At 49.8% G+C, this 27,959-nt stretch overlaps 1 protein-coding gene across 1 annotated transcript; it reads left to right on the top strand.

Moving 5' to 3' along the window:
• Positions 1-5,452: 5,452 nt before the first annotated feature.
• On the top strand, positions 5,453-27,540 carry ATP12A (ATPase H+/K+ transporting non-gastric alpha2 subunit). Its single transcript, XM_061133215.1, has 23 exons — positions 5,453-5,470; positions 6,285-6,440; positions 9,142-9,201; positions 9,969-10,172; positions 11,172-11,285; positions 12,218-12,352; positions 12,473-12,590; positions 12,855-13,123; positions 14,169-14,367; positions 14,499-14,608; positions 15,495-15,629; positions 17,722-17,914; positions 18,762-18,937; positions 19,609-19,745; positions 22,682-22,832; positions 23,206-23,374; positions 23,465-23,619; positions 24,711-24,834; positions 24,947-25,092; positions 25,701-25,834; positions 25,952-26,053; positions 26,448-26,539; positions 26,631-27,540. The coding sequence occupies exons 1-23, from the start codon at positions 5,462-5,464 to the stop codon at positions 26,657-26,659; spliced, it is 3,117 nt and encodes a 1,038-aa protein (XP_060989198.1). The 5' UTR covers positions 5,453-5,461; the 3' UTR covers positions 26,660-27,540.
• Positions 27,541-27,959: the final 419 nt, after the last annotated feature.

Below are 27,959 nucleotides of genomic sequence, written 5' to 3'. Positions count from 1 at the left end.
TCCCTAAGAATCGAGAACATGATCTCTGCACAGTGGTAAGAATTTTCTGGCTAAAGTGATATTTTAATAAAAATAAAAACAAACAAAAACTACTTCCATGCTTATTCAAGTTGGCATCTTAAGAGAAACACTGTTCATATGGGCTCCTGTAGAGGGGGACTGGTGGAGAAGGACGTGGCAACCCACGCCACTATTCTTGCCTCTAGAATCCCATGGACAGAGGAGCCTGTTTGACTGCTGTCCATGGGGTCGCACAGAGTCGGACACGACTGAAGCGACTTAGCAGCAGCAGCAGAAGCAGGGGGGACTGGCATGGCAAAAAGAGAAAGTCTGAACATTTTAATTTCATGTTTAGGGGAGCAGTGGAAGATGGGAAGCACCGAGGCCAGGGTCCCTGGAAGTGCTGACGAGCAGTAAAGGGCCACATGGCACGCAGAGGTTGCCAACGTCCGCAAATGACGTCTGGTTAAATTTGCACTTTAGCTCAACAATGAATAATTTCAGTATAAGTATGTCATCTGTGGTGTTTTGTTGTTGTGTTAGTCACTCGGTCATGTCTGACTCTTTGTGACTGTAGCCCGCCAGGTTCCTCGGTCCATGGGATTTCCCAGGCAAGAATGCTGGAGTAGGTTGCCATTTCCCTCTCCATGGGATCTTTCTGATCTGGGGATCTAATCCCGGTCTCCTGTATTGCAGGCAGATTCTTTACCACTGTGCCACCTGAGAAGCCCTGTAATATTTGAGACATACTAAAAAAAAAAAAAAAGTATTCATTGCTTAACTGAAAAGCAGTTCTGAAGGGAGCCTGCATTTTATCTAGCACCCCAAGAGGTAGGAAAGAGAGACTAAGATGAGAGGAAAGGCCCGCCCACAGTCTAAGAAGGCTGGAAGCTGGTGGCAGCGGAGTCATCAGACCAGAGAGGCAGTGAGCCCCAGAGAGCCAGATCCCCTGCTGACATGCTGGTAGCAGGTTCATCCACACAACATGAGCTTTGGCAGCCCGTGGCCTCCTCTCCTCAGGGAACACCTCAGTAGCCACAGTATGAGCCGCGCAAACGAGCCATGTTCCTCCTGCCTCCTCACTTCTCCTGGGGCCCAGAGGCCCAGAGGCCCTTCACCCCACAACTCTGACCCCTCCTGCCCCCTGCCTGACAACTTCAGAACCTCAACTGCTCACTCGCCTGTTTGGGGAACTTCCCAGAAGAACCTGCAGCCAAGCAGCTGCCAGTTTCCTCCCGCTCATCCCCAGAAAACAGTTTCTTAGCCTCTTTACTTGCTTTTCTTCCCTCAGGCTTGTGTACAGAACATCCAGTGTCTGGCATCGCAGTGAACTCTGCACTGTGTTGTAGATGGCCCACTCCTGTGCACCCTTCTGGATCCTCAAGAGTTAAGTTGGGCCCTGTTGTGAATGAAACTAGGGATGCGGGCTGTGTTCCTTCTTTCTCTCTTCCCCCCCCCCCCCCCCGCACCCCATTTGCTTCTAGAGTAAATTTTTGGAATTTTGAAGTGCTGATCTCAGGATAGATAGGTTTATAGAGTTACACCAGCTTACCTCATGCTGACTTAAGACACTGGGTTATCACAGACAAGTATTTAAAGTACATCAAAGAGAACAAGAGACACCAAGATAACAAAGCAGCTGTCCTCTGTACCTGATTTAGGGACAGTGACTCCATAAGGACCAGGTTGTTCTCATCCCAAGACCTGGCATCTCACAGGGACAGATCAGGGAGGAAAACTGGGGGGAGATGAACACAGTTCTCTTAACATCACTAGGAAAAGATCACACTCTTTTTTAATTAACTTAGGTCTTTGTAAAGGATGACATCCCCTCATCACATTATGAGATCAAAGTTGATCATTGTGGGTGCGATGGACCACATCTCTTACAATATTAATTCCATGGCTCCCCTCCCCTACAGCTCTGGGAACAGCTCAGTTTAGCCTGGAAACACAGGATAAATGTACATTTGTTGGGGGCACCCAGAAGGGAGACCCTAGAAATTCCTCTAACTTAGATGAGATCACCATCATCTACTCTTCCTTCTCTTGTTTCATTTCAAAGACTTGAGATAGAACAAATAAATTGTACCGAAATGAACAGCTGCTTGGGGCTTAGACCGGCTCAGGCGCCTCCTTGTCAGGAGGCTGATGGGAGCGTACAGTGAAGCCTGCAAGCCTGGCCCCGCTCTGGGCAGAGGGCCCTCCACTTTTGCTGCAGAATCTCTCACCATCAAGGTCTCCAAGGCTTGAGGATGTAGCCCACCCTGACAGCCCGCCCCCCTGCAACTCCCTGAAAGGATATGCTCCCCCTGGAACCCCTGCCCCCACTCAGGTCAGGTGACCCAGCCTTGACAGGGCACTTGCACTGGACTCACTTCAGGAGGCACCTGTCATCCCATCACACCGTTCACAACTTCCTCAGTTATTCTGGAAGTGGCTTCTGCACATCGACTCAGTGCTGGTCCTCGTTAGCCTTTGGCTGTCTGCTGTGGATATTCTTACCTGGGCTGCTGTATCTTCCACCAGGTGGAAAGCTGTTTCAGAGGAAGGGCCTGGTGTGATGCTGATATACATAGTACAAACCTCCAATAAGTATTTCAGGAATAAATACTGAGTGTCTGCATTCGGCTCCCTAACTCTGAAGAATGTGGGAGCTAGCGGCCAACAGAGCATCACTTCACTCATCAGAAGAGGCAAATTCCAGCAAAGTTAACCCAGCATATTTGTATAAATGACATCCTTCATGTCATACATAGTATGTGTCATACATTATACATGTGTATATGTTATAATTTCCATGACAAAGATGAAGACTCAAGCGGCAAAACCCTGTGTTCCCCCTAAAGTTAAATACAAAAATCAAAGACTTCAGAAGTGAAATTAATATTTTCCAACCACTTATTAAAAGGAAAATGGTAATTTTCTGAAAAAGGATCTTACTATCCAGAATTAGTCACAGAACAAAGGCCGTAGTGCTCTCACATCTAGGGGAGCATACCCAGGAGGAGAAAGGAGAGTATGGCTTCCGCAGCCACCTGAGCCCCGCACCCTCTCCCGGGGCTCCCGTGCCCACGTGGCCCTGGGCACCTCAGGTAGGACCATTACCACATCACAGGTGCTGACTTCTGGAAGCCAGTTTCCTTCCTGCAGGATGTTCATACACCCATAAAAATGAAGAAATGAGGAAACCGTGCCGAAGCAGGACTGACCGAAGTTCTGTTTGTTTTTTGTTTCTTAATTCTGACTCCAGGCAGCCCTCGTGGGTGGGGAAACGCTGCCCAGTCACAAGCTTGCAGGATGGGCAGGTGTGTGGAGCTGCTGCTCCGCGGGAGAGGGCGGCGGGCATGAGGCCAGAAGGGAACCGCCTCTTAGGCAATGTCCTCTCCCCCACCCCCCACCCCCCCACCGACTGCAGCAGGAGGGGCCTCTCAGGGACCAGGAGGAGTAACCAACACACACAGACCCACCTGCTTCTCTCCCACCTTCCATGGAGGTTGCAAAGGGAGAGAAGAAACCTGGAAAACTAACTCAAAGTAATAAAATCTCCATCTTCAAAATCCTGAAGCACGTAGAGCTTAGATCCTTTAGTGCTAAATTTGGTCTTGGCTCATTTACAATTATTTACACTTTGTTAATTTTGCCTCTTCAACTCAAGTTTAACTTCCCCCAGGGCAGAGAATAACATAATTTTAGTACCATTTTTCCCCTATGTCTAGTGCAGTCTCAAATATGTTGTGTATTAATGGACTAAAATGAGCCAGGAGTAGTTACATGTATCATAGTAGCATGTCCCAGTATGTAATATCTGCCACTCAGATCAGTCCACGAGGAGACCCAACATGTATGGGCTTCTTTTCAAGGACAGGAGACTGCCGCTTCACTAGAAGCTGCTACTGCAGTCCAGGGCTGAGAATGTGTCCCAGTTTGGACCTTGATCTTTCCGGCCAGCTCAAGAGAGCTCAACAGAACTGGGTGAAGGTCAAGGTTGATAGCCCCTGGGACCTGAGAGTGGTGAGTCTGTGTCTCTAGCAGGTGAGGACTGCTGCCTGCATCACATGGGCCTGGAGGCCACTCTCCTCCAGGAGCAGAGGGACATGGAGCAGGAGTTAGGGTGTTAGGGTGGGCGTGTGGGGAGTTGCAGAGGTCACACCCAGGCATCAGAGGCTGCCACGGGGGCAGAACAGCAGTAGCTGGATCTGTGCAGGACAGTGTTCTCTGCCATCCAGTTGGTGGCAACTGAGAATCTTCCAAACATGACACTGGCAAGACTAACAGCCATCTTCTCAGAGGGGTTTGCTCCAACTTACTCATTTTTAACCGCGGCACCCCCTCTCCCCACCTCCTTCTCTCCTGACCCCCTAAGCGGGTCAGTGTGAATCAGGCTTGCTCCTGAAACTTGAACTCCAGGCTTGAGCCCAGGGGCCTCTCTCTGGGTGTCCTGATTCTCTACTCCAGGGCTCCAGAAGCACAGAGCAGCTGCAGCCACTCTGCGCCTGCAGACCCCCTCCTCTTCGCTTTCTGGCAGAGTGGAAGCAAGTTTCATAGTGAGTCTGTGTCTCCTCACACAGACTCCACAGAAGCATGCAGTTCCTGGAGGTGGGACGCTAAGGAACCTGTAATATGTATCTGTAACTAGATGTCGCCGGAGTCTTCCTGTCCCTGAGGACTTAGTTATGACTCATTGCCGTTGCCCCTGCTCCACAGGAGGAGGGAGTGGAGACTGAGTTCCAACTCTGCCTTTTTGGAAAGAAAAGAAGGGAAGGGAGGGAAGGGGAGGGGGGAGGGAGAAATGACAGCGGCTGTGGGCAGCCCTCTTTCGGGAAGGAGAGGTCTTCATCCCCATCGGTGGAGGGTGGGTGCTGATCCCAGGCCCAGCGTGCCCCTCAGGCACCTTGTTCAACCCTCGGGCCTCATACCCCTTCATCCGCATCTGGATCCTGCAAGTAACTGGGCTACTTTTGGGGGTCGAGGGGCTCTCGTTTACTCCCCACTTCGCTCTGACCCCACAGCGCCCATCGAAGTCCGCTCTCGGGTCACCCAAAGAACGACCAATGCGGGGAGCTACAATTCCCCCTCCCCCATCCCCACCCCGCTTAGGACTTTTCACAATCTGACAAGTCTCAAGGGGAAAGGGTGGGCGGTGGTTTTCCCCAGGCCTTCCGCGCGGCAGGTCCGGGCAGCCGGACCGCACTGTCCACTGGACCCCACGCCCACCCGGCGCTCTGACCGCGGCCGGGGGCGGGGCGGCCGGGGAGCGGGGCTCGGGGAGGGGCGCGCAGGCGGGGGCGGGGCCGCGCTTTTAAGGCCGCGCCGCCTGCAGGGCTGCGCTGGCGCTTCGCACCCGCAGGAGCGAGGACCCCGCAGCCAGCCCAACGCGACCCGGCACCCCGGTCCTCGCTCGACTGGACCCCCGCCACGTGCCCGGCCCGCCCTCCCGACGGGACCCCCCGCCCGCGCCATGTACCGGGTGCGTGCCGCCGGGGCGGGAGGAGGGGCGGGCGGGCTCTGCTCCATTCTCTCCGCTCCGGGTCTGGAGGCCATGGAACTCCGGCTTGTGGGGTGAAGAAAGATGCTGACCCAAACACGGGAAGTGGCCGCGGAGCCGGAGGAGGGCGGCGCAGGGCTGGTGACGGAGAGGATGTTCTGTGGTCCTGACGCCGTCCTGCCCTCGGCGGTTCAGGAGTTCAGTGGGTACACCCTCCGGGCGCGCTGGAGTGTCCCTCGGGGACCAGGCGTGTCCACCGAGACACGGGGCACGCTGGAGTGTCCATTGGGGATCAGGCGCCCGCTCCGAGACACCGGGCACGCTGGAGTGTCCTTTGGGTACCAGGCGCCCCCACTCAGACACGGGGCGCGCTGGAGCATCCCATGGGGACCAGGCGTGCCCACCGAGACACAGGGCGCGCTGGAGTGTCTCGTGGGGACCTGGCGCCCCCACCCAGACACGGGGCGCGCTGGTGTCCCGTGGGGCCCAGGCACTTAGCGAGACCCTGCCACTCCTCGGAGAGATCTCGTCTGAGTCGGGGAAAAGAACTTCCTCGCCCAGGGAGGGGTCCCCTGAGGAGCCCACCCAGCCAGCCCTCCACAGGAGAGGAGAGCAGAGAGAGGGCGCTGCAGGCTCTATTAGCAGGAGCTGTAGAGAACTCCCAGGAGGGGGGACCGGGAATGGGGGCTGGGGGGAGGGCCCCTTCCTGTAAGTTCCACCCACCATGAGGCCCCCTGCTTCGCCTCAGAAAACCCATTTACCTCGGGCCAACGTGGTACCTCTGCTTCTCTTTCAGAAAAGAGAAGTTTACTCAGTGGAGCTCGGTGGAATCAAAGACATTAAGAAAACAGACAAGGAGGATGGCAAGGAGAAGTCCAGGGGCCTGAAAAACAAGTGCTTGGAACGCAAAAACAACCACCAGAAAGAGGAGCTTAAGAAAGAACTTGATATGGTCAGTTGATTTGGTCCCTGAGCAAATGGGTGCCCTTGAGCACTGTCCGCCCTGGTGACAGCTTGCCCCTATAACCCACTTCTTACAAAAGAAAAATTCAGTCTTAAGAATTTCAAAATCCCTGACGAGTGTTTCCTTGTTTTAAGAAAAAAAAAAAAAATGGTGTGATTGTATCTGCCCAGGGGTCAGGCCCTCTGAAGATTCCTGCATTCAGGCTGTAGGCACGCCCATGGAGGGCTCCTCTGAGGCCAGTTGCCACAGGCACTGCCCAGACCTCTCCCTTCCCTGCTGCTTCATTGAGATATTAGTAGCCTATGAAATTAAACTATCTCATCAGCCAGAACCACCCAGGAAGAAAACTGAAAGCCCCTAAACTTGCTAGGTTTCTGGGTATATTTGCCCCATGAGAAAGGATTTCAGTAGTAAGAGTTGGTCTTGGCTTCAGGCAGCCTTAGGCTCAGCTGAGGTTCCAGTTCTCTGGGGACTAAGCTACCTAGCTTCTCTGAAGCTCAGTTTTCTCTATGTAAAACGGGAAACAAACCATTTTCGTGGGTCTGTCAGGGGGAACGTGAGGTGAGAGTCTCTTGTAATGGCAGTGCTTTGTGGATGTGAAGCCCTGTTACTACTAAAGCTGGCCGCCCTGGGAAAGAACTGAAATGTGGCTGATTACATCTCAGGAATGCCAATGGAAACCTGCCCTGAGTCTGAGATTATGCTGGGTTGTCCTGCACTTCACTGCAGACTTCAGAGCTATGGTTCTCTGAGCAGCTGGTAGTGCTGTGAGCTCTTGTGTGCCACAGAGCAGGTTGTTAAACATTCCGGAATTCAAGCAAGCCAATTGGTAACTGTATTAGTAGCTTGAGATGTGACTGCTGCAAATCAGAGCTCTTTTATTTTACCTGGAGAGCTCATTAAACAACACATGCCACAAGGTGTTTGTCCATGTATGTTCTGATGACCCTGGAATTGGATCTGAATTCAAATCTGTTTCCCTGAAGTTCAGTTTCCTGTTTTGAAAAATTGGAATTAAAAATGGTACCTACCTCTTAGAGTTGTTAAGAGGATTACAGAGAAACTGGAGAAAGGTTAAGGTAGTCATTCTTATTTCCTACAGGTATCTAGCAGTTAGGGATGAAGATATAACTAGTCTTACTTGAAATTACTATTTATAACATGAATATATATCCATTCTATCATATGCCTGTTAATTACAATGAGAACCTTCCTTGAAATTTGAGCCTTTTCTGAAAATACAGAAAAATAATTCCATCGTGTTGACTGGGGTATTCCTTTGCTTCTTTGCTGAGAAACAGCTTTCTTTCCCCTCTTTTTCGCAACCTTCTTACAGGAATCCTGTAATTTGTGACTTTGTACTTGGGTGCCCTTGCATCCCAACCCCTCCAGAAAATTAGATGAGTAATGCAGTGTCCCTGGCTTCTGAAGAAACAAGCAGGTGACTCAAGCCCGAGGCACCTGGTGCTGCCCAGTGCTCTTCCAGCAGAGCTCACACCCGCACCCTCCCAACTCTCATCCCCAGAGAGTCAGGCCAGTAGGGAGGATGGTGCAGACTCCCCTTAGAGTCTGAGATCCGTCCATGAAACCAACAACTTTAATCATGTTAACTCTTCTCTGCCCCAAACTTGGCGTACTATGCAGAGAACCATGTCTTAATCCTATGGCTCCCCAGAAATGTCATATTCAGTGGGTATTGGTACGGTGAATGGAAGAACAGGGCCAATCTGATTAAGCACAGGACAAAACCCTAACTCTCTGTAACATGAAACATTTTTGCTTTAAGAAAAGAGACGGTTCTGGTACCAGTCACAGTATAAATTTTGTCTCTGACAGTCAGAGTTTTAGGATCCTGAGTGCTGGGTTTTTTTGCCACAGGAAGAGATTTCTAGTCCTTTAGCCCAGAGATTCTGAAAGGGACAGGACAGGACAGGGGAACTTTGCTCCCTGGGTGCCACAGCAAATGTCCAGAGATATTTATGGTTATTGCTCCTCAAAGGGAGGGTGCTGGTGGGCAGAAGTCCCCACAACAGAGTTATTGACCCAAAATGTCAATAATGCTAAGGTTGAGAAGCTGTGCGTTAGTTTAATGATTCTGTGGCAGAGTTAGCAAGTGTGCCCCCCACCCCCGGTATTTATTTGGCAGGTTTTTAATCTGAGGGCTTGTCTGATAGCAAGCTGAGCCTCAAGTGCTGAAGGAAGGAAAGGCCCATTTCTCTCTCCCAGATGGCCTGCATGGTGAGGGCTGTGTGGAGCTGTCAGGACACGTGGAATGGTTCGGCACTGCTGATGGGCTCCCCATTAATCCTGCAGTTCAGGTCTGAGTTGAGTTTCCAGATCACTGGTGTCTGGATGCCAGGTGTGCTAGGATCTGCATGTGCTAGAGACCAGACTGAGGTGAAATGCATTGCTTTACTCATAAAAACTAAGGACGGCTACCATGTGGTAAATGGCAAGTTAAGTCTGAACTCTCCGGGGATGGCCAGAAAATCTGCTGGCCAGTGAGCTCTCTTGCAGTGAGGTTCTCTTCTCTCACTGCAGGAACCCCTGGGACAAAGGTTCCTTCTTTCTACACTTTCTGGCCCCTCTCCCATCCTCAGTTTCTCCCAGATTTCATGGGCTTGTCAGGGCTTAGGGTTCAAGTCTTTTGGAATTATCTAATTCACTCTGTTCTTTTCATGGACTTTAGGATGACCACAAACTCAGCAAAGAGGAACTGGAGACAAAATATGGTACAAACATCATTACGGTAAGTCATCAGAGAACCAGTGACAGGGGAGGGGATCGGGGACCATACAAAGAGAGAGGCTGTGTGCTTGGGGCTCGTGAGTGACCTGCCAGCCCCCCACATGCCCACCTTGTGAGAGGAGGCTCATAACCTCAAGAGTAGCATGCCTGAGCCACAGGCCTGGCAAGGCCCGCTGCTGGGCTGTCTGTCTGGTCACAGACAGTTCTTTGACTGTGATTGCAGCTGAGCCGTGGTGACCCCTGGAAGGTTTGAGTGCCTCCTCGCTGTCATGGTCCAGGGTTGCTTTCAAACCCTGTGCCCAGGAAGTATTCAGGTCATGTCCAGGCCTCCTCCAAGAAGGGGGGATACCTTGTGACTCCTAAAATCTCCCATCGCAGAAGTGCTGCTTCATTCTGTGAATTCAAACTCAAAGATGTGGTGTCTTAACACCAGGACATTTGGATACATCTGTTCCGAGTGAACAGAAATATGTGCTGTGTGACTCACTGGCCTACAGAGAGGGAGGCAAAGAGGAGCAGCGGAGCCTGGGCTCAGAGGACGCAGGGGCAAGGGAGGCACACGGCGGGAAGGTGTCAGGGCATCCACCTTGTCCCACAGTTTACAGGATGTGCCAGGAGAACGGTGGAGTCCACCCAATGAGACCCTCAGATGGCACAGTGACTGAGCTGAGACATAGTCACAGCTGCCCACAGTCTGCAGAAATGTGACATCCAGCCTGAGGAGGTAGAAACATCTAACTCCTATTTCGTTTCCCTCTGCTTTCTCAGGGTCTTTCCAGTGCCCGGGCTGCTGAACTGCTGGCTCAGCACGGGCCCAACAGCCTCACGCCCCCCAAGGAAACCCCAGAGATCATCAAGTTCCTCAAGCAGATGGTGGGGGGCTTCTCCATCCTCCTGTGGATAGGAGCCATCCTGTGCTGGATCGCGTATGGAATTCAGTATTCCCATGATCAGTCCTCCTCCCTGGACAACGTACGGCACTGGGGGCTCCCCCCGGGTTTGCTCCTGGTGATGGTGGGGGCTGGGGGGTGGGAAGGGTGCACTATAATGCAAGGCCTTCCCTGGGCAGAGCATTGGGCTGGGGTCAGGGGTCTACCACTGACCAATCACTGCATGAGTCAGAGAAAATCAATAACTTCTCCAGGTATAAAATAGAAAGTATATCTGACTCTCTAGTGTCTCAGAGCAGTGTGAGCATCAATTTATAAGAGATCAAGCAATACATGATTAGTTCCTATGTGGGGAAAAAAAATTCGACATCCATGTGAGGTGTTTTGGGCTCTGTCTCCTCAAAGCTAATTTTCTCCCTTTACCCTGGAGAACTTCTGTGTCTAATAATAAGGTAGGACCAAACCACAAAGCTAGGGGCCACAAAGCTGGGCTCCCCTTGTGGCTCAGCTGGTAAAGAATCCGCCTGCAATGTGGTTGACCTGGGTTTGATCCCTGGGTTGGGAAGATCCTCTGGAGAAGGTAAAGGCTACCCACTCCAGTATTCTGGCCTGGAGAATTCCATGGACTGTATAATCCATGGGGTTGCAAACAGTCGGACACAACTGAGCAACTTTTACTTTCAAACCACAGAGCTAGAGCAGCCAACATGATGCTGAGAGAGAAGCCAGGTGCAAAAGGCCATATTCTGTGCAATTCCATTGGTGTGAAATGTCCAGAACAGGCCAGCCCTGGATTCAGACAGCCGATCAGTGGCTGCCCGGGCTGGGCCAGGGCGGGAGAGTGACCGCTGTGGGTACAAGGGGTCTTACTGGAATGATGGACTGTGGTGATTGTTATACAACTGTGTTAATTATTAATAGTCATTTAGTTATAACCTTCAAACGGGTGAATTGTATGGCCTGCAAGTTACATCAGGATACAACTGCCATCTCTCTGATTGGCCCATAGAGCACCCTGGCCCTCAGGTCAGTCTCATTCCTGATGCTGCTTCTCTGACTGGTGCCTGTCCTCCTCACCCAGGTGTACTTGGGCTCTGTGCTTGCCCTGGTCGTCATTCTAACCGGGGTCTTTGCTTATTACCAAGAGGCGAAGAGCACCAACATCATGTCCAGTTTCCAAAAGATGATCCCGCAGGCAAGTGTGACAGCCTCCCTGGTGTCTCCAGGCTTGAGACAAGCGAGCATCAGACGGGGGGGGCGGGGCTTGGAGGCCTGGGACCCCTCCCTGCTGTCTGCAGAGTCTTGGGGAAACTGGCCTAATCTCTCTGGAGCCCCCGTTCCCTCCTGGGTGTGGTCAGTGAAGCAAGGTGGAAGAAACTGCTCAGTCAAGAGCAGAATGGGACAGAAACACTAGCCACTGCCTGACAGCTCCTGTGGCTGCTCCTCAGCTTGGTGAACCACTCAGACAGAAGTCATTCAGGTGGTTCCAACATGAGCAAAGGGGTCCAACCTGTGATTGTTTAAACCATCAGTCTTTTCACTCCTATTTCTGAGCCTCGCTGCATGTTGCCCCCGAATGCTGCCAGTGTAGGAGGCCTCAGATCCCTCCTCCTGCAGCAACCTGGGAGGGGTCCTCTGGGGATACCACTGTTAGCACACAGAACCATACCTTCACTGGGCTGCAGAGCTGCTGGGAGGTGTGGTCTCTGGGTGGAATCTCTTGTGTTAGGAAGCAGAGACCCATCTCTCACTCCATTAAAGGCTTTCTGACCTGAGCGAGATCACTGATCCCTTTGGCTCAACCTCAGGACTCTTCCTAGACTTCCCAGCAGGATGGTTCATCCTAATGGTCCCCCTGTCTGTCAGGCCCAGAGCTGTGGCTTTGCTGTACCTCCCATGGCAGCATTTTCTGGGTCGAAGTCTATCTCTGTGAGCTCCAACTCAAGAAAAATAGTTCTTAGGGTCTTCAGGACCTGAATAGAAGCCTTGGCTTCATTGTCTGCTATTCTGACAGGCATGCACTCCCATGCCTTCCTTCCTGAGCCTGTGGAGGACAAGGGGCATGCAGGGGGGCCAGCATCATTCCAGGACGGGATCTGAGGCCTGGGTCATGATTTTCTTCTGCAGCAAGCGCTTGTCATTCGAGACTCAGAGAAGAAGATAATTCCTGCTGACCAGCTGGTGGTGGGAGACATAGTGGAAATTAAAGGCGGAGACCAGGTCCCTGCGGATGTCAGGTTACTGTCCACTCAGGGGTGTAAGGTCAGTGTCATGGGTGCCCTGAGGGTCATGCTCTTGGTGCTGTGGTCTTTCCAGGTCTCAGTGTAACCAAAGAAGGAAACAAGTTGTGTGACCTTGAACTCTTTTCAAAACTCCTTCTAGGTGGACAACTCATCTGTCACTGGGGAGTCAGAGCCCCAGGCCCGCTCCTGTGAGTTCACACATGAAAGTCCCCTGGAGACCAAGAACATCGCCTTCTTCTCCACGACCTGTCTGGAAGGTAGGTCTGGTAGCTTGCAGGACTGCCGGTTCCTCTCATAGCCTTTCTCCTTTGTCAAGCTTTATGTTTCTCTCTCTCTACCATCTCTTGCTGCTAAGCTTTTCCAAGAGAAAATGTGGAATTGAGGAGCCTAGAGAGCTGGTGTTTGGCCTCTGTAGTGTCATGTGCTGATTGGCCATGTGAGCCACCAAAGAAAGAAGCGTATAAAGCCATGGTCCCTCCTCGCTGCGGACTCCTGGAATAAAATGTCTGCTCCACCTGTAGGCACAGCGACTGCCATGGTCATCAGCACGGGTGACCGCACCATCATTGGGCAGATTGCCTCGCTGGCTTCAAGAGTTGAGGACTCGAAGACGCCCATTGCCATTGAGATCGAGCACTTTGTTCATATCGTGGCGGGAGTGGCGGTCTCCATCGGCATCATTTTCTTCATCATCGCGGTGTCCATGAAGTATCATGTCCTGGACTCCATCATCTTCCTCATTGGCATCATTGTGGCCAATGTGCCTGAGGGTCTCCTGGCCACTGTCACTGTGAGTCTGTGCTGCTAGTGTGCCATCCTGCTCTGCTGCGGCTGAGTCTGCTCCATCAGGGCTAGTCATAGGATGTTCTGTCTCTTAGAGGGACAAAGAGAACTGTCATCTGTCAGTATTTGAATGAATTGTCCTTGAAAACTTATATTTTCATTTTCAGAGATCTATCTGCAAATCCCATATGATGCTTTGCCCCTTAAGATCTAGATAAGACAGTCTTGAGCCACCACTTAGAAATTTTCTAGAAGCCTGACACCTTCCCTGCATTTCCACAGTTTTTGAAAGAAAAAAGAAAAAAAAAAAGCTGAGGGATATAGGTACACTTTCATTTCACTTCTCCCTCTCAGAGGCAGTCTGAGACACAAACTCCCTGTCTGATCCTGCAGAGTAGTTCAGCCCTTTCCACTCTGCCCCCTGGTCTAACTTTGGTTCTCCCTGTGTCAGGACCTAACTCATCCTGAAACAAGGCCCCCACGTGGGGAAGATTCATACCTCTGCTCCTGGCACCGTCCTGAGCAAAGACAGACAGAAGTGTTTGATTGCCTGTCTCCTCTGACTCCAGCAGACAGTAATTTGACCAAGCTGGAGCCTAAAGAACACTTTTGAGATCTGGGGGCTTCAGAGGGAGCCAAGAATATTTATTAACATTTGGAGATCTTAAAGTGAAACAAGTGTTTCTTGATTCTCCAAAGCAACAAGTAAGCCATTTGGGGCAAGCTCTTTGGCACATAGTGCCTGAAACCTGTCTTACAACGCTCTTGCTTGTGAACCACGGGCGCTCAGCAGCCAAACTCCCTTTGTATTGACTTGACACTTGCCCAACTTTGCTACCTGTGGATCCCTTAGGATCATTTTCCTCAAGGAGTAAAGGGACATGAGAGAGAGAGAGCGCGTGCAAGCTTTATATGCCTTCTCAGCCACTGGGTCTGGTGCAGTTTTACTGCATCTGTAACTATACCTGAAACTAGTTTAACTGTTCCTACATTACTGAACCCAAGTTCAGCATGGTGGTTTTTCTCAAAGCTTCTCTCTCTCCTCTGTCTAGGTGACTCTGTCACTGACAGCAAAACGAATGGCCAAGAAGAACTGCCTTGTGAAGAACCTGGAGGCAGTGGAGACTCTTGGCTCCACCTCCATCATCTGCTCAGACAAGACCGGGACCCTGACCCAGAACAGGATGACAGTGGCCCATCTGTGGTTCGACCACCAGATCTTCGTGGCGGACACTAGTGAAAACCATTCAAGTAAGCCTTGGGGTGCATCCAGCCTGGCCCTGCATGGTGGGCTCAGCACAGCTGGTCTGTGGCCGTGGGTGAACAGTGCTGCTCGTTGGCACAAGCCTGGCACCCTGAGCATCCATGGTTCTTCTTTCCAGATCAAGTCTTTGATCAAAGCTCTGCAACCTGGGCCTCCCTGTCAAAGATCATAACGCTGTGTAACCGCGCTGAGTTCAGACCTGGACAGGAGAGCGTCCCTATCATGAAGGTGAAGCCCCACACGCAGTCTCAGCCGCAGCCACTTTGCAGAGTGAAGTCACCTTCTCTGTTCTGATCTGGTGCTTGATTTAATCTCTGCAACTGAATAGCATTTGTTCTGTGAGAGCGAATCTAACCACAAGACCTGTAGGAAGCTTTTTCACTGTCACTAACTTCAAGAAATTTAAAAGTTCTCAAAATATTCATTTAGGTCTTCTGAAAAGTCTCTTTCTTGAAAATGATTGTGCCTTTAAGTTACTGTCCTAAATTCTTTACCAGCTAAGAAGATACAATCAAAGTTCCAGGGAACAACCCCTGCCCCCCTCCAAGATCGAGTTCATTGCTTTTTTTCCAGGAAAACTCCCGCTCTCAGGGCTCTAACTTGTCTGAACTCCCCTATCGCCAGCAGGTGGCGCCCTGCAGTTGACAGTTGTAGGTGTTAGTCGTGTCTGAACCTTTTGCGACCCCCCTGGACTGTAGCCCGCCAGGCTCCTCTGTCCATGAGATTCTCCAGGCAAGAATAATGGAGTGGGTTGCAATACAGGAGACCCAGGTTTGATCCCTGGGTGGGGAAAATCCCCTGGAGAAGGAAATGACAACCCACTCCAGTAGTCTTACCCAGGGGATTTTCCCAATCCAGGGATCAAACCTGGGTCTCCTGTATTGCAACCCGCTCCAGTATTCTTGCCTGGAGAATCCCATAGACAGAGGAGCCTGGCGGGCTACAGTCCCAAGTCAGACATGATTAACACTAACAGTAGTAAATCTGTCACTTATGGGATAACTGTTCTCTTCCTCTGGTACTTAGTAAGCTTAGGTTGCACACTGGTTGGTTGAAAATAACCACAGAAGAACCTGATTATGTGCTGCAACTACTTGTATCTTTTGATTCACAGAAAATTGTGGTTGGAGATGCCTCAGAAACTGCTCTTTTGAAGTTCTCAGAGGTCATGCTGGGTAACGTGATGGATATTAGAAAAAGAAACCGCAAAGTAGCTGAAATCCCTTTTAACTCGACCAACAAATTTCAGGTGACTTCCCCCTCACAACTGAATCTTTTGGTTTTTAATTATATTTGACTGTGCTGGGACTTTGTTGCAGTGTGCAGGCTTCTCATTACAGTGACTTCTCTTGTTGTGGAGCACAGGCTCTAGGGCTCATGGGCTTTAGTACCGACTGAATCTTTATTATCACTACAGCAGCATTTCTACTCATAGGTATCCTTTAGTCAGTATGTGTTTTGAATGACACTTGACTTTAAAAACAGTCCTCAGAGATTCAGAGCCTGGACATCTGGTTAACACAGAACAAGTAGAGGAGAGAAAAGATGAAGCTTTCAATGGAGCCTGCAATTCCCACACGTGGCCTTTCTGTATAACATGCACATAGACACACCACTGCCCGCCCTGGTGACTTGGGCACAGGGAGGGGCAGGAGCCACACCCCCCAACATGACAGGCTGAGTGAGGGGGGCAGTGAGGAGAAGCCAGCTGCCCCATCTGTATCAGGCATTCTTCATGTTTGGTCTCATGTAATCCTCACCATAAGCCTTGAAGGTAGGACCAGGTGAAGTCCCAACTGCAAGCAAGGAAATGGGCCTTAGAAAGTGTTGAGGTGGCCAGAGCCACCTGAGCATCTAAGTCTCCACATGTCTGTCTGATGCCTCAGTCTATGCTTTTTCTACTGCAACACAGAGGCCAGGTGGTCAGTTCAAGCCATTTGGGTGAACCTTGCCCTTCGTGAGGACCAGTGAGGACCCAAAGCGTTGCTTTCCATGTCTGCCCTGCCAGCAGTGCACAGGAGTCTCCACCCTTTGTTGCTCAGGGGGAGACTGGCCACCTTTGCCTGGTTGTCTCCCCTCCCACCAGCATAGCCAGCAGGCAGCCATGTCTACCCTACTCAGATCAGGACAGAGAACAAAGTGCTGCTACAGGTGGAGTTCTCTGGAGACTCCAAAGCAAGAGTGGGGTGTTGTGACTTGGTCTTTTGTTGTTTAGTCACTCAGTTGTGTCCGACTCTTTGGACCATGCCCACCAGGCGCCTCTCTCCATGGGATTTCACAGGCAAGAATACTGGGTTGGGTTGCCATTTCCTTCTCTAGGACTTAGTCTTTGCATAACATTAAATTATGTAAGTAGGATGACAATGTTTGTGTGCAAGTTTCTAGTGATTACGCACACGTTTTGTTTGGAAGGAATTTAGGACTGAAAAATAACTGTGGAACAAACATCTTGGTGGATAATTGACCAGTAAAGAGTCATGGTTAGCAAAGCAGACAACTAACAAAATGTATGATGTAAAATGTAGAGGAACTCAGATCTCTGTTCAAAACATAAGTGAAAATAGAATGACTAGCAATCTTAAAATAACAGTAGTAATCATGGCTATCATGTGCTGATTTCCACACTCCTCACAACTCTATTAGGTAGTCAAGAACGAGGAAACAGAGGACACAGCCAGCAAGGGCCAGAGCCAGGACTCGGGCAGACCCAGGGGGTGTGCTCAGCCTAGGCAGGTGGCCTTCCAACCACAGACAAGAATCCTGCTGGGGCTCCGTCTTCTCCAGGGAGAGGAAGAGCAGCTTCTGTGAGGCCTCCTGTATAGATTGTTGATGGAGAAAGTGGGCTCCCTGGAGTTGCTAGAAAGGAGTGGGTCCTACAGAAGAGGCCAGGGAGCTCTGAGATGCTTTAAAGTCACCTTATATGTGTGGACGCCTGCGCAGCACTCGGCACTTATCAAGGTGGTTTAAGATGAGGACTTGGAAGGTCTCTGGGGGCATCATTCAACTTAAAGAAGCAAAATAGCTCTGGCACGTGAGCTCTTTGAGTTGTGGCCTGAGGGATCTAGTTCCCTGACCAGGGATGGAACCCAGGCCCCCTGCATGGGGAGCTCAGAGTATTAGCCACTGGACTGCCATGAAGTCCCTCAGTCTCTGCATATTACTTGGCATGAAGTAGAAAGGACAGAACATGCCTGCGGAGAACACTCTTCCTTTATATATCACGGAGAATAGAAACAGAAACCACAGAGAAAGATATGTTTTGCTCATGAAAAGCTCTGTCCATCCAGTTCAGGCCCTTTGTAGTAGAGACGGTGTCCTTATGCGCGACCCCTCCCCTGCAGCTCTCCATCCACGAGACCGAGGACCCAGACGACAAGCGCTTCCTCATGGTGATGAAAGGGGCCCCCGAGCGGATCCTGGAGAAGTGCAGCACCATCATGGTCAACGGGCAGGAGCAGCCCCTGGACAGCAGCACGGCCGAGGCCTTCCACACGGCCTACATGGAGCTGGGCGGCATAGGGGAGCGCGTGCTGGGTGAGAGAGCGGGATCCTGCTGGCAGGCACAAGGAGGCAGGCTTGGGGTGCAGCGGGGTAGCCCTGGCATCCACTCATCTCTTAAAGGAGAATGTGGTCAGCATGCAGGGGATACTGTGTGATGGCGTAGGAGGGTGGGGGCCCTTGCAGACCAGAAGTCTGGAAAGATTTTATGGGAGGAGTTACATTTCAGTCTGGACCTTGAGTGATAGATGTGAAGGGTTGTGGGGGGAGCATACTCACACAGAGGGAACAGCATGAGACAAATGTGGGAATGGATGGAGGGGACCCTCTGGGCACAGCTCCCCGTTCTTCATCTCTTTATGTCTCTGTCTCTACCCCCACACCTCCTGTAAACTGCAATCTCCTCAGAAGTACAGACTGTCCACTCTCGGGCTTTCTGTCTCCAGAGCATACCTAATGGGCACAGGGTGAATGATTTGGGGATGAAACATATCTTTCCTAAAACAACATGTTATGGAACTGAAGGAACTGAACAATTATGGTAAACTCTAAAGTGTGTTAGTCGCTTGCTCAGTCATGTCCGACTCTTTCCAACCCCGTGGACTGTAGCCCGCCAGGCTCCTCTGTCCATGGGATTCTGTAGACAAGAATACTGGAGTGGGTGGCCTTTCCCTTCTCCAGGGGATCTTCCCAACCCAGGAATTGAACCCAGGTCTCCCACATTGCAGGCAGATTCTTTACCATCTGAGCTGCCAGATTTACTGACATCAATTCTCTTAAACTGGTAAAACACAAAGGACTGAAGTGTATGAAAATATTCCCTCTTTCTTTCATCATTTTTTAATCCTAGTTTCACCAACTCCTAAATTCATACCCATCTCAGGTTTCTGTCACCTCTACCTGCCGACAGACGAGTTTCCAGAAACGTATTCATTTGATGTAGAAACAATGAACTTCCCTACTTCCAACTTCTGCTTTGTGGGCCTCTTGTCAATGATTGACCCGCCTCGGTCCACAGTACCTGATGCTGTCACCAAGTGCCGGAGCGCAGGGATCAAGGTGGGACTTGCACATCCCTGACTTCACACATCTTCCACGGATGCTGAGTTCCTTTCTAGGAATGTCTGTCATAGGAGAGCCAGTATTTAGGTCTCTTCCCCTAAATGTCATAATTCCCCTTTTTTTTAAGTCTCTACTTTCACTGTACTAAGATTTCAGTAACTGTCCCATAAAAGCATAGTCACTGTGTCTGTGTGGAATAAACCACAAGTGCAATTGCAATGAACAGAAAGCCATGAAGTAACCACATGTCATCCTAGACCACAACAGACAATAAAAGGTTTTGCTACTTAATCTCAAGGTCCAGCTCCCATAGTCCATTTCCCTCATGATATGTCAAAATTTGAATTCCATTACTGTGTTCATTCCAAGGCTGTGGAGCATCATGAAGATGCTGAAGGAGACATCTGGCAGCCCACTCACAAAGTTACACCAAAGGGAAGGACTTCCTCCAGTGTCTGAGGAGGAAATGTAAGGTTTAGAAGCAAGGGTCGATCCAGTGGGATCCATGTGTCCTTCTGAGACAGGTGATACTCTGACCTAAAGATCAAGGACTGCAAGCCACTGTGCCCCCTCGCCATGGTGGAGTGGGCAAAACCAAGTCATCCCCACTCGCCTGAGCAGTGGAGTCCCTCACCACCCACATGCCTATCTCCTTGCCTGTGTTCTAGGTTATCATGGTTACAGGCGATCATCCAATCACAGCCAAAGCTATTGCCAAGAGCGTCGGCATCATTTCCGCCAACAGTGAGACAGTGGAAGACATTGCCAAACGCCTCAACCTTCCTGTGGAGCAAGTTAACAAGCAGTGAGTTCAGAACCCACACAGCAGAACTCAGGCCTTTATCACAGGCCCTACTGCCTCTAAAGAGTTGTCTGGAGCAAACCCCTTTTTGCCAAATATGATCTGCTGGTTTACTCTATAATTTCTGGCTGGTTTACCCTGTGATTTTTTTTTTAATTTATTTTTTTTTCATTTATTTTTATTAGTTGGAGGCTAATTACTTTACAATATTGTAGTGGTTTTTGCCATACATTGACATGAACCAGCCATGGATTTACATGTGTTACCCATCCTGAACCCCCCTCCCACCTCCCTCCCCATCCCATCTCTCTGGGTCATCCCAGTGCACCAGCCCCGAGCACTTGTCTCATGCATCCAACCTGGACTGGCGATCTGTTTCACACTTGATAATATACATGTTTCAATGCTGTTCTCTCAGATCATCCCACCCTCGCCTTCTCCCATAGAGTCCAAAAGTCTGTTCTATACATCTGTGTCCCTTTTTCTGTCTTGCATATAGGGTTATCGTTACCATCTTTCTAAATTCCATATATATGCATTAGTATGCTGTAATGTTCTTTATCTTTCTGGCTTACTTCACTCTCTATAATGGGCTCCAGTTTAATCCATCTCATTAGAACTGATTCAAGTGTATTCTTTTTAATGGCTGAGTAATTCCATTGTGTATATGTACCACAGCTTTCTTATCCATTCGTCTGCTGATGGGCATCTAGGTTGCTTCCATGTCCTGGCTATTATAAACAGTGCTGTGATGAACATTGGGGTACACGTGTCTCTTTCAGTTCTGGTTTCCTCGGTGTATATGCCCAGGAGTGGGCTGAGGCTGGGACTGCGGAGGGGATAAAGCATACTCTGTAATTTCTATATCTAGTCATTACTCAAAATTTTATCGAGCACCTGATATGTGCCAGCCACTGTATTGAGACCATGAAAATGACCTGTATTTCAGCCCAGTGAAGTAGATCTGAAAACTTCAGTGCTGAATTTAGCGTGAGGAAACTGAAGCAGAAACTTTATGGGAAATTACCTGCCATTGGTACAGATTCTCAGGAACACTGAGAATCTTTTGTGTTCTCTGAGCCCCTAGTCTGCATCTTGAGTATTTATTCCATATTTAGTTTTTAGGCTTCATAATGTGTTTTCATAATGTATTGCTATGTAAACATACTTCTTTTTGCTTTTTATTTGGTCATGAATAGAATGGAGGGCTTCTCTGGTGTCCACTGGTAAAGAACTCACCTGCCATTGCAGCAGACACAGGAAACATGGGTTCCATTCCTGGGTCTGGAAGATCCCCTGGAGGAGGAAATGGCAACCCACTCCAGTATTCTTGCCTGAAGAATTCCATGTACAGAGGAGCCAGGCAGGCTGTAGTCCCTGGGATCACAAAAGAGTTGGACACAGCTTAGCAACTAAACAGCAATAAACAACAACAAACTCAGTGAAATAAGCACAGGCACAGAGGTGCTGGTGGTGGGAACCTGACAGTTGATCATTTAAATCAGTCGAAGTCTCCAAAGTCTTAGTTGGAAAATAAATGTCATTGCTTTATTATACTTTGATGCATATGGGGGGAAAGACCCAAGAACATCTCCTAGTTTACCCAAACAGTTATACCTGTTAGGAACACAGAGCTGACAGGTGATAAGTGACTGCCAGGGCAACAAATTACCAGTTAGGACACCAAGCAGGTAAACAGCCTCTGGGCACAACATTTGTGTCTGGAGCCCCACTGCTCTTATGTGTAGATAACATCTGTGATAACGTCCATCTATGAAAACAGCTTCAGAGGTTGTACTTGTTTTGTTTTTTGAAACAGTAGGATTTTACTCTTTCCTACAAGTCACCACACAGGAGAGAGGGGTGGTTACTTTGTGAATGTTTTCAATTGTCCACTTTATCAACTGCAGCTTCATGATCAGGGAAAAACTGTTTTCGTAGCTCGGGGAAGAAGGGAAACAAGCCTTTCCTTCTTGCTTCTTCCCTTTTCTTTTTTTTTTTTTTTTAACCAGAATATAGGAAAACCTGTAGTTTGAGTCAAGTGCTAGAATTTCAATATTTAGCACCAATAGAAAAAAAAAGCAGACCTAAAAAGAGCTCAAAACTGTAAAAAGATAAACAAAAAAGCATGCGGTGTTTTGTGCTTTTGTGCTTAAAGAACGTTTAAGCAGAGATTTGAAGGCTGAGATGTTCACCAAGGGAAGGGAAAGCTAGAGGCCCCCACCCCTGGCAAAGGTAGTAGGATCTGTGAGAGCTTTACACAGAGTCAGGGGTTCAGAACTGAGAGCCAGGGACTTGGAACTGAGAGCGTGGGTGCTGTGGGGGAGAGTCAGAGGGGCCACATGGCACAGGTTGCCCCCAGCCCTGCAGACCAAGTGGGGATCTGGGCTCAGCTTGATGTTCCTTTGGACAGTGCTCCAGGGGACAGCATGGTCAGGTCTGCAGTCTCAGTAGTTCCTAGAACCTCACTTTTACAGGCAGCAGATAAAAACTTTCCTCAAAAAGACCTCAGTTAACTTTTCTCTCTACATAGCTGGTTGCATAGTAGACACTGTGAGTCTGAAATAAACAGCAAAGAGCTGTCACCCATGTGTTCAGGCAAAAGCTGGATTCTTGGATTCAAAATGTACAAATAGGCAGTTTTTTACCTCCTCTTTTGAGTAAAGTTTTGCTCTGGGAAGTGCCACCTCTCACCCATTCCTGTAAGAAATGGCTACTTGACTTGTTCCTACTGTCATGTGACACAAGGAAATGCCTGTCTGCCTTAGTTCACTATCTTGACAAGAGACCCACACACCCCATCATCCTTCCAGATGCTTAAGAGCCAGGACTTGGGGTTCCAGATAAAGCCAAAGAGGTTCACCCCACCTCCTGCCCAGAATAGTGTTTTAACCTCAGCTTCCACCTATGCCCTCACCCAGTTCCTCCTGCCTGTCTAGGGATGCTAAGGCTGCTGTGGTGACCGGCATGGAGCTGAAGGACATGAGCCCGGAACAGCTAGATGAGATCTTAGCCAACCACTCGGAGATCATCTTTGCCCGGACATCCCCCCAGCAGAAGCTGATCATTGTGGAGGGCTGTCAGAGGCAGGTGGGTGAATGCAGCACCCGGGGATCCTTCTAGGTCTGTCATCATTCTATGGGGAGAAGCAGCACTGAGCCTTGCCCCCCCTTAGGGCTCTGGTGAGGTCACCACCCCACATCTCCATCTGTCGGGGCTGACCCTGTCCACTCAGGGACCCTCCCTCCTGCTTGCTCCCCAGGGGACTACCTTTACAATTTGGATTCATATGGTTTTGATCATTCAAACACATCTTATTTGGAGCTTCTTCTTACTTCTGGGATTTCCCATCTTAATCTTTTTCCTCTAACCCAAAACGGGCCTTTGTTTTGGTGCAGCGGACCTCCAGGCTGCTCACTAACCCCCTCCATCCCCCTCCCACAACCTTCCGCCATCCCTGCAGGATGCTGTGGTCGCTGTGACCGGGGATGGAGTTAATGACTCCCCAGCTCTGAAGAAGGCAGACATTGGGATCGCCATGGGAATAGCAGGTTCTGATGCAGCCAGAAATGCAGCTGACATGGTCTTGTTGGACGACAACTTCGCGTCCATCGTCACAGGGGTGGAGGAAGGTGAGTGGAGTTTTGAGTGGTCTTAGCGAGGGCTGGGGCCAACCATGAAATGAGGAGTGAGTCCTATGGGGAGAAATGTCTTCTGCCTAGGTCGCCTGATCTTTGACAACCTAAAGAAGACAATCGCGTACACGCTGACCAAGAACATCGCCGAGTTGTGCCCCTTTCTCATCTACATCATTGCTGGGCTTCCCCTGCCCATTGGCACCATTACTATCTTGTTCATCGACTTGGGCACAGACATAGTAAGTAGCCAGAAAGGGAACAGGGTCTGATGACTTCCTCAGGTGAGGGAAACCTCAGTGTCATTACCTTCAAGGGCAGGAGATGGATTAATCAGTGCTTCTCAGACCTCAACATGATGGTTTCTGACAAGCTCTTAAGTGACGCCGAGTCTGCTGGTCCACCAACCACACTTCAAAGCACAGGACCAGAGAGATCTATCAAGTGTTTGAAAATCAAAACCACTTCACTCCACAGAAGAACTTTTCAACACATGAGTTCTTCACCTTTCCAAAAAAAACCAGGCCATTGGTCAGTTTCAGCTCATGTGCCTCCCCCTCTTTTTTTTTTAAAAAGCTGTCACCAAAATAGTCACTGTACTGCTTGGGGCCCAGTGGCCAAAGTGATAACTCACAGCCACCCCTTGTTAAGTAAAAGAATCTGTGACCTGGAAGCCCCTCACCAAACACAGTAAGAAGCAGCCATTAATAACACTAAAGCCTCACACAGACCTATAGAAATGTCACCTAAAACCTCCCCTCTGCTAGAACGAATCCCCTTAGGAAGATTTGTGACAGTCACTCCCATGTCTCTAGCTTACAGAGGCTTCGGGGAGCAAACAAAACCCACAGCTCTGCAGGTCACTGCCTACTCCCCATTTCACATGACACCTGGGCAGCCTCCATGGTCCAGGGATATTGGGGCATCTCTACCTTAGAGGGGAGCTGAAGCCCCAGAGCCTGCAGCAAGCTTGCTCTTCTTATCTCCACTGCTGTGGTTCTTCCAGGTATCACTAGGGAACTTGTGAGAAATTTGGGTTCTCTGCCCTCCAGGGGGAGGACCTAGGAGACAACCACTTCTCAGTGGTGGGAAGGGAAAGTGCTTTATAACTAGATCATCTAGAGATGGCAGCACAGGGTGACGATCAGACGATCAGACACAGGTGGATCATCTTCTCTGCAGACAGCACACCCTGTTGTCTGCTCCCTGGATGGACCAGTTCCGTAACACCACCACCACCCCAGCCCCCCACATCGGGCCCCTGGCTGTGCTGCCACTCTTTCCTTCCATCTAGTATTTCAGGGTCGGGCCTCATGCTACTCTCTCCCTCTAGATTCCCTCCATCGCCCTGGCTTACGAGAAAGCCGAAAGCGACATTATGAACAGGAAGCCTCGCCACAAGAAGAAGGACAGGCTGGTGAACGCGCCACTTGCCCTGTACTCCTACCTGCACATTGGTGCGAGGAGGGACTGCCCAGAGACCCACCGTCCCCTGTGGGGCAGGGTGGGCTGTGGGGGGAGCCCAGAGGAGAGTGAGGCAGGGCACTTCAACCTCTCCTGTTCTTCTAGGCCTCATGCAGGCCCTGGGGGCCTTCGTTACGTATTTCACCGTGTACGCGCAGCATGGCTTTCTACCCAGCACTATCCTCAACCTGCGGGTGGAGTGGGAGAACGACAATGTGAATGACCTGGAAGACAGCTACGGACAGGAATGGGTAAGGGCCAAGTTGCTGGCAGCATCCTCCCTGGATGGCTGTAAGGGGACAGGGGAGGTGATGGTTTTCTTGGTTAACAGGGCTTGAGGGCCCTGTGGTCACAGCAGCTTGCCTTTGCCAGGCTCAGCTCATCTCTCAAGTTGGAGGTCTAGAGCTCACCTGTTTACATTAGCTTGCATCCCTGGTGGCTCAGATGGTAAAGAATCTGCTTGCAATGCAGGAGACCTGGGTTTAATCCTCGGTTTCAGAAAATCCCCTGGAAAAGGGAACAGCAACCCACTCCAGTATTCTTACCTGGTAAACCCCATAGGCAGAGGAGCCTGGTGGGCTACAGTCCATGACATCGCAGAGTCCGACACGATTCAATGATTAGCACACTCAAGTGTAGAGGAGGAGCAGCCAGCAGCACCACAGCTGGGCCAAGTCCATTAAGTTAGCAGTTTTCCTGCTCGCCAGGTGAAAGGAAGAAAGGTTTCGTTCCAAACACAGGAAGTGACCCTCTCTCAATCATGGGGAGGGGAAAGAGAGTCGAGGCTCGTAGAAGGGCACCAACACCTCCCTGAGGTGTCCATCTGGGGCGTCATGGTCTTCTCTCTGGCCATTGACAGACAAGGTACCAGAGGAAATACCTAGAATGGACGGGCTACACAGCATTCTTTGTCAGCATCATGATTCAGCAAATAGCAGATCTGATCATCAGGAAAACCCGGAGGAATTCCATCTTCCAGCAAGGCCTCTTCAGGTACTGGTGCAGCCGCCCTGGGGGTTCAGCCTGGCCCTTTGCTGCCCAGATGACTGCATGTGGGTATGTGGGCCTGGGGCTGGGAGTTCAGAATTTGTTTGCTTTTGTGTCTTACAGAAATAAAATCATCTGGGTGGGGATTGCCTCACAGATTATCATCGCATTAATCCTCTCCTATGGCCTCGGAAGCATCCAGGCCCTGAATTTTACGATGATCCGGTGAGGTTCCCTGCAACCACGGGGAGGAACCGGCCCCAATCTGGCTGTCACAGCCTAAAAAGTCTTTCCCCTCAAGTCTTTCCAAAGAGAGAAAGTGAAACTGTTGTTGTTGTTCTCTTTTAATCAGTGTGAGGCTTTGACCTGCTCGTTTTTTCAGAAGAGGAGGTGGGTTTTCCATCCCTCACCATCCCATCTCTACCTTCATCCAACAGATCCCTTCTCAGGCAGTCACTGTTTCTAGCAGTCACAGTCCAGTTAAATAAGAAACCTTGGGGTTCTATGCTGTGTGACCCAGTGGGGTTGCTCTGTCCAGTCTAGAAAGGAGAATGAATGAGGCACTCAGCCACTTAAAGATGGGTGTGTGGGTCTCACACCATCCCCTCTCTCCTCCCAGGCCTCAGTACTGGTTTGTGGCTGTGCCACACGCAGTTCTGATTTGGGTGTATGATGAGGTGCGGAAGCTTTTCATCAGACTCTTCCCTGGAAGTGAGTACTAATGTATGGGGGATTTGGGGGCTCTTGATCTGCTCCAGCAGACCTTCCTCTGTTTCTCACTTACTGCTTCCTCCTTCTTTAGGCTGGTGGGATAAGAACATGTATTATTAAGACACCCGCTTCCCAAGCTCCGGCAGCTGCACATGGCGATGTTCTTCACCTTCTGGTGCCAGCTGGGCGACTGCTGCCATGGGGATGTCGTCGGAATGTGTTCAAGAAGAGACAGAACTGTAGGAAAGCACTCACTAATATTTTGTAATTTAAAACAGAGATTCCAGTGTTTATATGTGATTTTAATTTATATATCAATGTCCTTATTTAAAAATACATGAATTTCAAGGTAATGGTGTAGGGAAGAATAGCGTGTTTAAATGTCTGTAGAGCTCATTCATGTTAAACAATGTCAGGTAATCCAGACATCTGCTGGATTAAGGGTCTCCCTGCCCCTTAAGCTCTAGATAGCACTGCTCACAACTCCATTCCACACTCTACTAAAAATCCAGCACCCTCCCTTCCTGTGAATTCCCAGAGAATCATTATTTCACAGTCACGTTGCTCAGAAAAGGCTAGTTCAGCTAGAGGTTTGCAAAAGGGTGAAGTGACGGCAGGTTTACATCACAGTAACTTGGAAGACCTCAGTTTGACCCTGAGACATCCTTAAGAGTCCTCATCCCACCTGTCAGCTCCTCACAATCCTTCACTGCCCTCCCTCCTCCATGCTACCCTCCACCGACCACCAGTTCCAGAATGGAGCTCCAGGTGCTCTCCTGACCCAAGGAGGTTTTCATTTACCAGGATTGAACCTCAGTGGAGGAACCTTGTGGTTTAACACATAATATTTATTCTTTGTTAGACAGTTCATAGCACTCTGCAACACCAGTTTTTTGTTTCATGCTGTAAGTTTGTTTATTCGTGTGTAACATATGTGACTACACCCATATTAGTATCCCTGAGAGGCCTCATTTTTAAGTAAAAGATCTTTTATAAAACAAGACCTGAGAGTGGTGTTCTAATTAATTTGAGTTTGTCTAAAATGCAAAGCAGGGCTTCCCTGGTGGCTCAGATGGTAAAGAATCCACCTGCCAATGTGGGAGACATGGGTTTGATCCCTGGCTTGGGAAGATCCCCTGGAGAAGGAAATGACAGCCCACTCTAGTATTCATGCCTGGAGAATCCCACAGACAGAGGAGCCTGGTGGGCTACAGTCCGTGGGGTCACAAAGAGTCAGATACAACTTAAGAGACTAAACAACAACAGCAACAAAATTCATAGCATAGGACAGAAAAAAAAATGAGATGTAATTTCAACTTTCTTTTCTTTTTACTTCTTTAGTCCTTTTATTTTTCCAAGGAAGGTCTGAACTCTTCCCTCACAACATCCCTGCTCTGCCCTCTCTCTGATTTGGCACACA

This window comes from Dama dama, chromosome 30, assembly GCF_033118175.1.
Source record: "Dama dama isolate Ldn47 chromosome 30, ASM3311817v1, whole genome shotgun sequence".
Lineage (NCBI taxonomy): Eukaryota > Metazoa > Chordata > Mammalia > Artiodactyla > Cervidae > Dama > Dama dama.
The sequence above is the reverse complement of the archived record's forward strand: the minus strand, read 5'-3'. Positions and strand labels throughout refer to the sequence as shown.

Coding starts and splice junctions, on each gene's coding strand:
- ATP12A (XM_061133215.1), top strand. Junction 23,620..24,710: donor TCGACTTGGGCACAGACATA/GTAAGTAGCCAG, acceptor CTCTCCCTCTAG/ATTCCCTCCATCGCCCTGGC. Junction 26,054..26,447: donor CTGAATTTTACGATGATCCG/GTGAGGTTCCCT, acceptor CTCTCCTCCCAG/GCCTCAGTACTGGTTTGTGG.